The sequence below is a fragment of the Lissotriton helveticus genome, chromosome 8, assembly GCF_964261635.1.
Source record: "Lissotriton helveticus chromosome 8, aLisHel1.1, whole genome shotgun sequence".
NCBI classification, from domain to species: domain Eukaryota; kingdom Metazoa; phylum Chordata; class Amphibia; order Caudata; family Salamandridae; genus Lissotriton; species Lissotriton helveticus.
The window spans coordinates 1,062,109,120-1,062,123,084 of NC_136069.1; the positions used below are offsets into that span (position 1 = coordinate 1,062,109,120).

Here is a 13,965-nt window from a genome sequence, read left to right on the forward strand (position 1 = left end):
TATATGACCTTCACGGTTTGTGTGAAAGCACCCTAAATAAAAATACTTATAATAAATCCCTATGTCACTCATAAAACAAAAAACAAAAAAAACGAAGTTATTTTTCCCAAAAGAGGTGTACAATAAATACAGGTTGCCAAAGTCAATATTAACAAACATATACATATTTCGATTTAAAAAAAATTAAAAAGATAAACACTGTCCTCTCAGCCAAAATATAACTATGATGTAGTTACTGCATCTGTATTACTCACTGTCTGCTCTACATAGGTAATTTGCTTGCACCCGCACACAGACAAGATTGCCTGCTGGAAATTGTCTCCGACTGCAACATAAAGTAGTAAATTGCCAAATGTATTTAGAACTGCTATCGGTCTAGAGATTATGTATGCAGAGTTAATGTGTTTTTTGACGTCACAGCTCACTGGGTGCACTTGTGTTTTGATGCGAGCAATCCTGAGAATGTGGAAAGGCAGGAAGCACAAATAGAACACAACAAGGAGGATGGCCACTAGTCTGCGAGCCTTCTTCTTGAATGCATCATTTGTATAAGGTCCATAAGCCAAACTGCAAATGATCCTTGTGTAACAAAAAGTCACGACAACCAAAGGCAGGAAAAAGACGAGTGCTGTCAGGAGCCAGTTATACCACTGGACTGTCTCCAGCCTGACAGAGCTTGCAAAGTCCAGACAGATGGCAAGTCCTTCCCTCTCTGTGGATTCGATCACAAGGACTATTGGAAGCACAGCTACCAGGGCTACCACCCACACCCCCACACAAGCAACAACAGCCCACTTCTTTTTATGAATGTGGTGGTATCTCATGGGATGAACAATGGCAAAGTAGCGGAACACACTGAAGCAGGTGAGGAAGAGGATGCTGGCATAGAGGTTGAAGTTGAAACTGAAGCGGATAAATTTGCACATGAAGTTTCCAAATTCCCAACTCATCTCGTTCGCATAGTAGTAGATCAGGAAGGGAAGGCTTGTCAAGTACAGAAGATCTGTGATGGCCAAGTTCAGCATGATTATGAGGCTGCTTCTCCAAGGTCTCATCTTGAAAAGATACACACCAATGGCGATAAAGTTCCCCGGAAAGCCTACTAAGAAGATGATCCCATATAAAGTGGGAAGGTAGTACTTTGTCAGAAAGTCATCTGTAGTGGAACAGTTTTCAGCATCCTGCATGCTCCTTGGCACAGTGGTGAGGTTCTGCCAGTCTTCGGGCAACTGGGTGCTCGCCATCTTCTGAGAACTTTAAAGAAACAAAGTAAAGAAGTAAGGGTCACTGATACTAGTAAGGACCACAAAGATAGTTTGTGGTATCATAATATATAAGCAGTCTTCATGAAAGATTTTCAGCAATAACAATATCACATTCAACCATTCAATAACCAAATGTTCATTCACAGAAAAATAGTAATATTCTTTGAAAACACTCAGGGATTTGTAATAATTAAACAGAATATAACAATTTAAAAAAAATTAAAACTGGAGCTTCACTCCTGCATAAGCCTTTTCAGTAAAATTAATGGATCAATTTATAGACCCTGACCCTGAAGGCAATTTTCTGGGGTGATGGACTTCAAAGCAAGAACATCTATTGATGTTTGCATAAATAAAGTTCTGGACCAGTAAACCTGTACACCATTGCTTTGAATTATATTGAAATATATTTTACTATCCTGTCCTTGATCCTTGTCCACTTTGCCAAAGACAATATTATGTGCATGTTTAGTATAATATGGGCAAATGTTTTCGATTATGTGGTGTAGCATTGGGTGTTGTGCTTGGAGGCCAATGGGCTGCTCCTGTAATGTTACTGCAGACTTGAAGCTGTGCATTGACATGCCAGTAACACTGAAAATTATACGGTTGATAGGTTAGTACTAGCTATAGAATATATAACTTCAACTTGTTGTTTTGGAATTATTCTGTTTTGTGTAGGATCAATTTGCACTGTGTGACGGTGTAGCAGTTTTTAAAGATCTTCTCCTATAGGCAAGGCATTAGTCCCTCTGGTTGCAGCGTGGGCTTCATGGAGGAGGGGGAGCAGACACGTCCTTATTGCGTTTCAGAACTTGAGGAGAGTAGAGAGCTTTTGTGTTTGGTTTAAAGGAGGTTCTAGAGTTTGGTGGTTTGTAATGAAAGGGAGCCTAGTGCCTTACAATAGTCAGCAGAAGTGTCCCTCCTTATCTGAGGCCCCTCCTACAATGCAATGTTTGAAAATTGTGTTGCAGAAAAGCTTTGATTGCACTATAGTAAAGTGTGCCTTAAAGGAAATCCGTGTGGTAAAGGGATGCCTGTGAAGGGTTTAAAAGGCCAGGGTTATATGAAACAATGTTTTAAGAAGTAGACGTCCAGCATCTTTGTTTTGGATGCACAGTAACAGCTTCTGCAGTTTTTTTTACAGCACAGTCATCCAGCAGATTACGCAGATGTGGCAGAAGATTTAGAACATACATATTTTCAGCAAACAAAGGAAGGATTGGAAAGAGTCTATAGCAACAATGATGGCAATTCACAAAGCTAAATGTACATGTGATTAAATCTACGCATGTACATTTACTCTTACATTTTGCAGTAAATTTAATACTTTTGGTTAGTCATGATTTCCAAGTGTAAATTTACTACAAACTGTTGACTTACTTGTGTCAACCCCTTGAGTTCAGGGGAAGAGGCCTAATTTACGAGTGTAAAATTGTGTCTTGTACTGCCATTTCCTCACTATGTGCTGTACTAGTTATGGAACTGTAATATGTCATTTACAGAATGTTGTATGTGTCATAGACCAGTGTCATTGCATTCTATGAAGGCTTTTTGTAAGTAAACCTGAGCAGTTTATGTGAATACCTGTTGGTTGATGGATGGGATTCTTGGTGGAATAAACTCAAGAAGAAACAGCATACCTGTGTCCAGACTTTATGTTACAGGCATGCTTCAAATTACCACTAGTAACTTTTCATACATAGGCGGAGATCTCCGTAGTGGGAAAGGAAATCTTCCAATGATAAATCAATAGAGAAAATCAATGAAGTTTATTAAGTTTTTAAAAAACACAAATATGTTTATGTCACATAAATATACAGTAATTTAAAATATTTATTTTAATTGTATATCAAAACAAAAATGCTATAGAACCATCAACTTAATTGTGCATTAAATATTTCAATTATTTAAATATATTAAATTAAATGAAAGTGATTTTTTTTTATAAATGTATTTTAAAAAATCAACCTTAAGTGAAATATCTATATTTGTTCATGACCTTATTTAAAGTTATGTATAGGCCACAGAGCAGATACACTTGGGTAACAGAGGTGGCAACAGGGAATTAGCAATAAGGAAAAAAGAATCTAAATAGTTACTGGAGCTAGAAACTAGATTCCCTGGGGCCATAACCTGGAAGAAGAATTAGCAACACATTTACATGAGGACTGATTGATATGTGCCATTATAGTCTCCACGTGCTATTATTTTTTGTTCTCTCCTTCTTATTTGATAACTGTTTAAGTGTTTATATTCATCATGCAAGAATTACTTGTGTATGAGATGTAGTTATGAACATGAGATTTACTTTTCTTTTGTCTTGCCCTTCTCACAGGAGGAAAGGAAGGGATCCACCGCACAGTATGGATACCGCACGGGCTACCTACCTTTTTCTTCCCTGGGCTTGGGTTTGCACTGAGATCAAGATAAGAGACATTTTAATTACAATTTATTTAAATTTTTCTATGGTTTCATTCACCTTTGAATTTCGGTAGTTGCTGTTTACACATTTGTTTTAAACCATTGCTTAATAGGACTGGACTAACAGTAGCCACTTGGCGAATTAATTTTCACTTGGTCTAGGCATGTCTGTACGTTCTTGAATCAATAACATATGCAGCCTTGTTGGACAAATTTTAAATTTTTATGATTTACCTTTTCTAGGCAACTAGACCAATTGGCGATATTATTGATTTAGGCCAGTATTGTTTCTGATATGTTACTCAATTTTGGTCCAATGTATACTTAATTGTCGTTGCACCTGTTATTTCTACTATATGGGTCAACAAAGTCATGGTGTTTTACGCCACTTGCGATAATATTGACCTCATCGCCGTCTTGTAGATGCTTTTTCAATTATCATCCTAATAAACATAGACGTTTGTAGGTACCATGTACTTGACATCAGACACTGGTCAGAAAACAGGGCTCTAGGATATTAATTGCCCGGCTTGTCTTTGAAATGTAAATCTTTATTGTCACGTTGACTACAAGTCACATAATGTGCTGTTTTAATGAACGAAGTTACGTAAACAATGTACATTACAAAATGGAAGCTCCCCACACTGACTATTGTGAATGCTATGTACCATAAGTCTTATGTCTATGTTTTTGGTTATTTATGCATGTACTTCCGTATGGCTCATCGAATAAGCAAGACATTAATTTGTCAAAAAGCGTAAAGTTTGAGGAATAAAGAGCTTTTCTGTTTACTGCACAAGGATTTTTGAGAGTGCGCTTTATTTCATAATTACTTGGATTACGAGGTCCGGTTTTTGTTCTACCGGCACAGGGCACCACCTGACCACGGGCTCAATCCTGGAAGGACCCTCTCTCTTTGGTGAATATATAAATATACAAATATATCTCACCTACTGATGGTCGCCAGTAGGTAGTTATATTTAGAACCTAGTTTCCATAGGAAAAGCATTTTTTGATTTGCTAATAACTTTGGTGTCGTTTGATGAATCTTCGCGAAAACTCAAAAAAAAGTCTATCCAGGTCAGCTCCTAGCCTGAAAGTTTGGGGGTGATTAGTCAAGTGGGGGATGAGAAAAAAGGGGGTCCCTAAAAGTGCTTTCTCCATGTTAATTTGCATAGGAAATATTAGCCAAGGCGACTGCCCGAACTGCTGACCGTAATTTCATGAAATTTGGCAAAAAGGTAGTTCTTGGTTCAGGAACTGACCATTTTTTTTTTAACACAATTTTTATTGCAGTTGGCATAGCATACACAGCTTATTGTTGCCTACAACCCTGAGGCCGGCAGCATGTGACATTTGCAAGAAAATCGAATGGTACACGGCCTTCGTGCCGACATCCGAGGGGCTCGGCGGCGAGTAAGTGATAGGATATAATGCTATGACCAGGAACGTGAACGTACGAAATGCGAGTTAACTGATTGTCATTTTCTTGTGTTTTTTTTAAAACAAAAAAAAAGGCGGTTTTAGAACATAAGTATAGAATGAAAAAGAAAAGCAGAGTCAAATAAGAGTCACAGTTAGTGCAGTATACAGGAATCAATACCCAATTCAGACATATCACAAATTAGCACAGGACCCGACCCACGGGTCCACTACGTAACATAGCTAATTCTGCCGTAGGAGAGTCACAGAGCTCACCTCTATAGGCATTCCAATGACCCCACTTCTTGTCCCAAACGCTGGGGCAGCCCCGAACCTTATACACTGTCTTTTCTGCTATCATGCATCTGTCCATCTCGGCCACCCAACCCACCAGCAGCGGCCTGTCCTGGGAACCCCACTTCATTGCAATGGAACGTTTAGCCAACAGAAAACCCAGTGCTGCCCAGTGTAGTTCCTGATCATTAAGGTCATTGGCTCCCCAGATATCGAGAATACAAGGCCTAGGCAATGGTGAGAGTGGCTTACCTAAGGAGTCACTCATTTTTCTGACAATGCTACTCCAAAACTGTTGCACCCTCGGGCAGTCCCACAATATATGAAAAAAGGTGCCAGGTAAACCACAGCCTCGCAGGCACAGCGGATCGGGCGTCGCCCAAGTTTTGCCAGGGTGGGAGCGGACATGTATGCCCTATGCAAAATCTTCAGTTGTATCAATCAGAGCCTGTGGCAGATAGCTGATTGTCTAGGGGACATTAGGGCCGAACGCCAGTCCTCCTCACCTAATGGGCCCAATTCCGCTTCCCATTTGGTCCGCAGCACCTGGAAGGAGTTGGGAAGATTATTACATAGTTTTCGATAGGTGTAGCAGATGGCCTTCTCGGGGAGGGGTTCAGCTAGTAATCTGTCCTCCAGGGGGGAGACAATCGGAATGGAGGAGAGGTCAGGAATGGCGGTCAGGATGGTGTGTGTGATTTGTAGGTATCGAAAGAATTCTGTGGATGCAAGGGAATATTTAGTCTGGAGAGCGCTAAAAGACAAGATGGCACCCTTTTGAACAAGGTCCCCCACCTCCGAAATCCCTATCACGTCCCACTTGTCAAATCCCTGGAAGAAACAGAGGGAGCCTAGGCGCTGCGATGACCACAGGGGGGCAGCTTTAGTGAGCGTGTCCGCCCAACCCAAACACTTGTTGGCTCTATGCCACAGTGCAACCGTGTGGGCCATGGGACCAACATATCTACCTTTAGTGGGTTTACTGTAAAGGGCCCCTAGATATCCTTCACGTCCTGTTTGGCTTTTGTCGAGGAGGAAGGCCGGATTGAGCGGCGAGCCATGTATCCAGTGATTAACAGCCACCAATTGCGACGCCCAATAGTAGAGGCGGAGATTGGGTAGGGCAATGCCGCCATCGTACCAGCCCTGGAAAAGTTTACACAGGGCAATCCGAGCGGCTTTTCCATCCCATAGTAAGAGACGGAGTTCGCTCTCCACCATTCGGAAATAGGAGTCTGGGATCAAGAAGGGACAGTTCTGCAGGACATACAGGAAGCGCGGGAGCGCCAGCATTTTGAACAGCGCCGCCCTACCCGGAAGGGAGAGCGGGAGGGAGTGCCAATGGGTGACGTTGCTATGAAGCCTGCGCAGGGGGCCCAACAGATTATGTTCGTGAAAGATCTTCAAGTCAGGTGTGACATAGATACCGAGGTATTTGAAACCGTCCGTGGCCATCGCGATGGAAAACCCTCGGGGTATCCGGGGAGGGGGGCCATGTAACATATATAGTGTAGATTCAGTCCAATTGATCGAATAGCCCGAGTTTTTCCCAAAGTTGGTGAGGACATGGAACAAACTGTTAATGGAGGACCGGGGGGAAGATATATACAGCAGGATGTCATCAGCATAGAGGGATATCTTGTCCGTAACATCGTCATTCCATTGGAGACCTCTGATAGAGACATCCGTGCGGACCCAGTGGGCGAGGGGCTCGAGGGTGAGGGCGAAGAGCAGCGGGGACAAGGGGAAACCCTGTCTGGTACCTCTGTGGAGGCAAAACTGTCGGGATGTGTGGTCGTTGACCCTGACTTGGGCGAAGAGGTCCGTATATAGGAGTCTCATCCAGCTAATAAAGTGGGGTCCGAAGCCGAAACGAGCCAGAACCTCGAAGAGGTACGGCCATTCAATCGAGTCAAACGCCATCGTGGCGTCAAGGGATAAGATGGCCGCGTCCTGTTGGATAATGGATTGGCGACTCATGACGTTATTAACCCTTCGCAGATTTAATGCCGTATTACGACCCGGAAGAAAACCGGATTGATCGTCGTGTATTAAGGATGGAAGCACCAGGAGAAGACGGTTAGCCAGCAATTTGGCTAGGACCTTTGCCTCAGCACTGATCAGGGATATAGGTCGATAAGAGCCGCAATCAGTGGGTGGTTTAGTCGGCTTCAGGATCACCGCGATGGAGGCTAGCCGCTGAGCAAGAGGGAGTCTACCATTGTCGCGGCTTTCCATGAACATATTTCGCAGATGTGGGACGATTTCTATGGCCATGCCCTTAAGGAATTCGATGGGGACTCCATGCGGGCCCATAGCTTAGCCAGAGTTGGCGGCGAAGAGTGCCGTGGTGAGCTCCTCCGCCGTGATGTCAGCGTCCAGGGCAGCTCGATCCGCGTCTGATATGATCGGGAGACGCATCTCGGCCAGGAGTTGCCTAGACTCCTCTGACGTATAACAGGGACCAGCGGTGTAAACGTGCTCTAAGTGATCGGCAAAGGCCTCCGCAATGTCTTGTGGGTCCACAACCGTGGAGCCGTCCGGCTTAAGAATGGAGGGCACCCACCTAGATCCCTGATCCCGCCGTTCCAGCCACGCAAGCATTTTACCGGCAGTGTCCCCAAACTCATACACTCGGTGGCGCGTGTGAAGCAATCGGGCCTGTGCTTTTTCCTGAGTTAGAGCTTTATACGCCAACTGTTGAGTGCGGAGGCGGTGCGCAGTGTCATCGGTGGGGCCGGTGTTATGTACCATCTCGAGGTGGATGAGGTCCGATTCTGCCTGGAGGATCCGCTCATTATGTTTACGCAAGTAACCCGTTTTTAGTGTCAACGCCTCACCCTTCACAGCCGCCAGATACGCCTCCCAAAGTGTTACCGCCGATCCCACCTAGCCGACGTTTTCCAAGAAGTAAAATTCAGTGCGTTCCAGAAGGCTGTCCTTAATATCAGGGATCTGCATGATCCAGGGGTTAATAACGATAGGACCTCGCGTATACTGGAGGTGATCGGTCAAGTCCACACTGAGAGGGGAGTGATCAGATATGCCCCGTGGCAGACCCTTCGGGCGAACGAAGAAGCCAAGATCAGCGGTGGGACAGAATAAATAATCAATTCGGGACATGCTATTATGTGCATTTGAGTAGCGTGTGAAATACGGTGTAGTCGGGTAATGGAGGCGCCAGATATCTTCCAGTCCCATGGCATGCGTGAAGTGGGACAGGTCCGAGCGGGACCGATGAGAGCTGCGCTTGGGACTGCGGTCTAGGTCGTCGCACATTGTGCTATTAAAATCCCCTCCAATCAGGAGCGTACCTACAGGGAGGCTCAACAAGCGGGCGCCCAGCTCCTTAAGGGAGTCTTGGACCAATGTCGGCGGAAGGTATGCCGAAAGTAAATTCAATGGGCAGCCTTCCCATGCAGCTTCGACCAGCGCAAAGCGGCCTAAGGGGTCAGCCCACGTCTTGGAATGAGTGAGTGCGAGACTTTTTATAATCAGGATCCCAGTACCGCGGGAGCCAGAGGTGAAGCCCGCGTGGACCAATAATTTATACCCACTCCGTTTAAGAGCCTGACAAGCGTTACCCACCAAGTGTGTTTCTTGTAATAGGGCGATGTCGGGGGAGTGGCGTCAAAGATATTGGAGGACCACACTGCGTTTAATCTTGTGTCCTAGACCATTAACGTTCCAAGACAAGATCGTGAGGGTTCTTGTGAGGGGACGTGTCATAGCTATGGATCAATGGAAGGAGAAGTGGAGGTGAGACTGACTAAAGCGCCATGGCGGCGGGTTAAGACAGATTACAAGAGTAGGGAGCCTGTGAATCTCTAGGGGACCCGGCAAGAGCAGGGGTGAACAACCCACCAGCAGTGGACCCACAGTAAGCCGAAAACCGCAACTATTGTGATAACAAGGGACTCTGCTTGAAAAACAAAAAAAACTATTTAGCAACAGCAAAACAAACCCAAACCCCCCCACCCTCCACCCCAACCCCCCTCCCTGCTTCCCTGCCCGCGGACTTCAAACTATCCACACCCCAACAAGGCAGAGTGCCTGTCGCCCTCCCAACCATGTCAAGGGTATGCGGTGAGCCAATGCGGCCACCCGCCTGACACTTTCAGTGATATGACTAAAACATATATGAGTATTCAAAGTGTAAACAGTTCCCAGTGCAGTATCCACATAGTAGAATGAGTACCTGTTAGGCAGTCAGCGTGGCCCGGTCCAGGGCCGGAGGACGCACCTTCTAGAATACGAAATGAGCAGGGCGCAGAGACTCGCCACGTGGAGCAGTCTGAGCAAACAAATCCCATTAAACAGAAGACAGGTCTGGTGAACAGTGACCAAGGTCTGCGCACGCAGAGCCCCTCATGGCAAAGGGGCATCAGTCTCCAACGGCATTGTCACCAGTAAAGAGTTCTTGACTACCTGGCATCTGATCTTCCCGGATGTGGTCGTCATGGTCGTCGCGGGCGTCGCGGTTGCTTGGAGACCTCCCCACCCGGTGCCAACCCTCCATCCAGTCCCACACTTCATCTGGTGACAAGAAGAACCATGCTCTTCCATCCATCTCCACACGCAATTTCGCCGGAAAAAGCATTGAGTATTTGATGTGTTTATCTCGTAGGGCTTTCTTGACCTCCATGAAGCTGCGTCGCCTGGCCTGTACCTTGATGGTAAAGTCCGGGAACAACGTGATACGAGCGTTTTCTAGGAGGAGAGGCGGTCCCGTCCGAGCAGCTTGGAGGATGGCGTCGCGGTCTCGAAAGTTGAAGACCCTCGCGATGATAGGCCGGGGAGGGGCCCCCGGTTTGGGTTTCCCTCCCGGGACTCTATGCGCCCGCTCGATGGAGAAGTAACCTGAGAGCTGCTTCCGCTGGAGATGTTGCGTGATCAGGTTTTCCACAAACAGGTCCGCAGCCGGCGCTTCCATTTGCTCCAGAACACCCAAAATGCGAATATTGCTGCGTCGCGCCCTTCCTTCATAGTCGTCTAGGAGTTCGCTCATCTGCTTTTGTTGTTTCTGGAGCTGTGATACTTACTGCTGGAGGGTAGAGGTGTCTTCGATAAGAGCCGCAGTTTTGACTTCAACATCTTTGACTTTTGAGTCCATTTTACGCAGATCCGCCCGTAGCAGTGACACCTCTATATTGACCGAGTCTATCCGTGTCTCCAGGGAGGACCTGACTCCCGCTATCGCCTGCATGACATCTTCGAGGGTAGGAGTCTTTGCTCCCAGCGAGGGGGACGCAAGGTTCGGGGTCTCGGGGGAGGCCACTGTTTTGTTGCCGCCTTTAGAGCCCCAGGAGTTTTTGTTGAGCTGCCTCTGGTTGGAAGGCCTGGTCCCCTTGTTCGACGCCATTAGGAACAATAATGCTGGGGTGGCGGAGGGGGGGGTACAAAGTGAGACAAATTGTAGTGTTGGGAGCAGCCTCTATTACCGGAGCAGAAAGCTTACACCTGTCGTGTCAGGCGAGTCACTGCAGGCACAACCAGCACCCAGGGAACAATAATCAATGGAGGAGATGGCGTCTGTTGGCACCTCCTGTGGCTATAGAGGATCGCAGAGGCACCGAAATCGTCAGTTGGTCAGAAGCAGGTGCCAGGACTTACTGCGGTGTGCCGGGCGGCTCACCAAGGGCTCAGGACCACCTCGGTCGGCGTATGCTCAACCAGCAAAAGGGCTGGTCCAGTGTTGGCAAAGGCAGCAGGAGGCCCCCGTGGCGCCCCAGGAGGACAGTGCTGTGGACAGGGCCCGAGGTGGAATGAGCCCCTCACCAGGCCGCACCGCATCTGATGTGCAGAGTCGGGACGTCACGCGGGTGTTGTGGTAATGCGAATGCGGTTTTCTGCTACTGCTGAGCCCCGTTATCCAGCGGGCATCCAGCGGTGCTAGGGCCATGAAGACTCTGCCTTTGGACGCCCGTCGCAGACCGAGTGTGGCGCAGTGGGCCTAAGGTCTTAAGGGCTCAGGTCTCGTCAGCCAGGCAAGCGGAAATAAAGCTGATAACTAAGCATGGGCGTAAAATCCGTTCCGCTCGTGGATTTTTCGGATTTTCGGCAAATTCGCAATCCGCGAACTCTCGCGAATTTGTCGAAAATCCGTGAATTCACTCGCGGCTGATTTTTTGCTTGGTGATACAATATTGCGGCGCGCGGCGTGGTGCATGGCGTTCACTTTCCGTCATTAAGCGTTTGCCGAGTTGTTTTTCTCGATCATATTTTGCGAGTGCTGCGCCATTTTGGATCTTGCTGCGGGATCCGGCGGGAGTTTGGCGCCCGCGAATACGTAATCGCGGCTTGCCACCTTGCACAGCACGCCTCGCGAGAGTTTGCAATTGCGAACACGTAGTTGCGGCGGACAGGAACAATCTCGCCCTCGCGAAATAGAGATTTTGCAATTCTGCACAAGAAATCCACCAGCAAACAGGATAAACCTTCAGAAAATGATGATTTTTATCAGAATCACTCCTCAGGTTGACATTTGCATGGCCTTTTTTTTTGCAAGGAGTCCATTTTTGGGGGGGGGGAGGAAGTGCCCCTTAGTCTCCAACTTCCTGTTCCTGTCCAGCAGGCTCCTCCCAGTGCTTTCTTCATGTGCTGGTCACTTTCATTTGGACCTTGACCTGGAAGGATTACTTTTTGTGGGTGCTGCTGGATATTTGGATTTGAGGCATTTTTGACTTTCTTTGGATCACTTTTGGATTAGAAATCAACTTTCACAAGTAAGTTTGTTTGGGGCATTACAGTTGCTGCAACTACAATTTTGGAACTTTTTCAGAACATTAAATAAAATATATTGTGGGTAGCCACAGTATCCAGTAGGACCAGGGTTGGTTATGGGTGCATGATACAACTGTTTTGTTGAATTTAAACACCATTGAGGCCATGGATGGGCCGGGATTGTGCTGATTTTTGTTGTTTTTGTCGTTTTTTTGGGGCTGCTGGTGGGGCCCTTTGCCCAGGGGTGGTGAGTGTTGCATGGGCCTAGTCTTTCTGTGGGGTGTCTTCTTGAATTTAAACATCATTGAGGCCATGGATGGGCTGGGATTGTGCTGATTTTTGTGTTTTTTGTCGTTTTTTTGGGGCTGCTGGTGTGGCCTTTTGCCCAGGGGTAGTGGTGCATGGACTGAGTGTGCCTGTGGTGTGGTCTCACTCTCTTTAATGTAAACATCCTGGATGGCATTGGATTGTGGTGATTTTGGGGTGTTTTTCTGTTTTTTTGGGGTGTACTGTTGATGTGGACTGGCCATGTGGGTGGTGGTGGTGGTGGCCATCTTGAGTGCTGGCTGGTACAGGCAACATGTGCTTGGGGTGCAAGGGGCCATTTTGAAGAGAGGAAGTGTCTGAGGCCTGCACTTATTTTGCCTACTTTTCATCCATTATGCCCAGGGGTAGTGAGTGTTGCATGGGCCTAGTCTTTCTGTGGGGTGTCTTCTTGAATTTAAACACCATTGAGGCCATGGATGGGCTGGGATTGTGCTGATTTTTGTGTTTTTTGTCGTTTTTTTGGGGCTGCTGGTGTGGCCTTTTGCCCAGGGGTAGTGGTGCATGGACTGAGTGTGCCTGTGGTGTGGTCTCACTCTCTTTAATGTAAACATCCTGGATGGCATTGGATTGTGGTGATTTTGGGGTGTTTTTCTGTTTTTTTGGGGTGTACTGTTGATGTGGACTGGCCATGTGGGTGGTGGTGGTGGTGGCCATCTTGAGTGCTGGCTGGTACAGGCAACATGTGCTTGGGGTGCAAGGGGCCATTTTGAAGAGAGGCAGTGTCTGAGGCCTGCACTTATTTTGCCTACTTTTCATCCATTATGCCCAGGGGTAGTGAGTGTTGCATGGGCCTAGTCTTTCTGTGGGGTGTCTTCTTGAATTTAAACACCATTGAGGCCATGGATGGGCTGGGACTGTGCTGAATTTTGTGGTTTTTGTCGTTTTTTGGGGCTGCTGGTGGGGCCCTTTGCCCAGGGGTGGTGAGTGTTGCATGGGCCTAGTCTTTCTGTGGGGTGTCTTGTTGAAATTAAACACCATTGAGGCCATGGATGGGCTGGGATTGTGCTGTTTTTTGTGTTTTTTGTCGTTTTTTTGGGGCTGCTGGTGTGGCCTTTTGCCCAGGGGTAGTGGTGCATGGACTGAGTGTGCCTGTGGTGTGGTCTCACTCTCTTTAATGTAAACATCCTGGATGGCATTGGATTGTGGTGATTTTTGGGTGTTTTTCTGTTTTTTTGGGGTGTACTGTTGATGTGGACTGGCCATGTGGGTGGTGGTGGTGGTGGCCATCTTGAGTGCTGGCTGGTACAGGCAACATGTGCTCGGGGTGCAAGGGGCCATTTTGAAGAGAGGCAGTGTCTGAGGCCTGCACTTATTTTGCCTACTTTTCATCCATTATCCCCAGGGGTAGTGAGTGTTGCATGGTCCTAGTCTTTCTGTGGGGTGTCTTATTGAATTTAAACACCATTGAGGCCATGGATGGGCTGGGATTGTGCTGAATTTTGTGGTTTTTGTCGTTTTTTGGGGCTGCTGGTGGGGCCCTTTGCCCAGGGGTGGTGAGTGTTGCATGGGC

General features: G+C 46.9%; 1 protein-coding gene across 1 annotated transcript; it reads right to left on the bottom strand.

Moving 5' to 3' along the window:
- Positions 1-221: 221 nt before the first annotated feature.
- Positions 222-1,244, bottom strand: LOC144773847 (2-oxoglutarate receptor 1-like). Its single transcript, XM_078658939.1, has one exon. It carries the CDS (start codon positions 1,242-1,244, stop codon positions 222-224), a length of 1,023 nt encoding a protein of 340 aa, XP_078515065.1.
- Between the last annotated feature and the right edge of the window lie 12,721 nt (positions 1,245-13,965).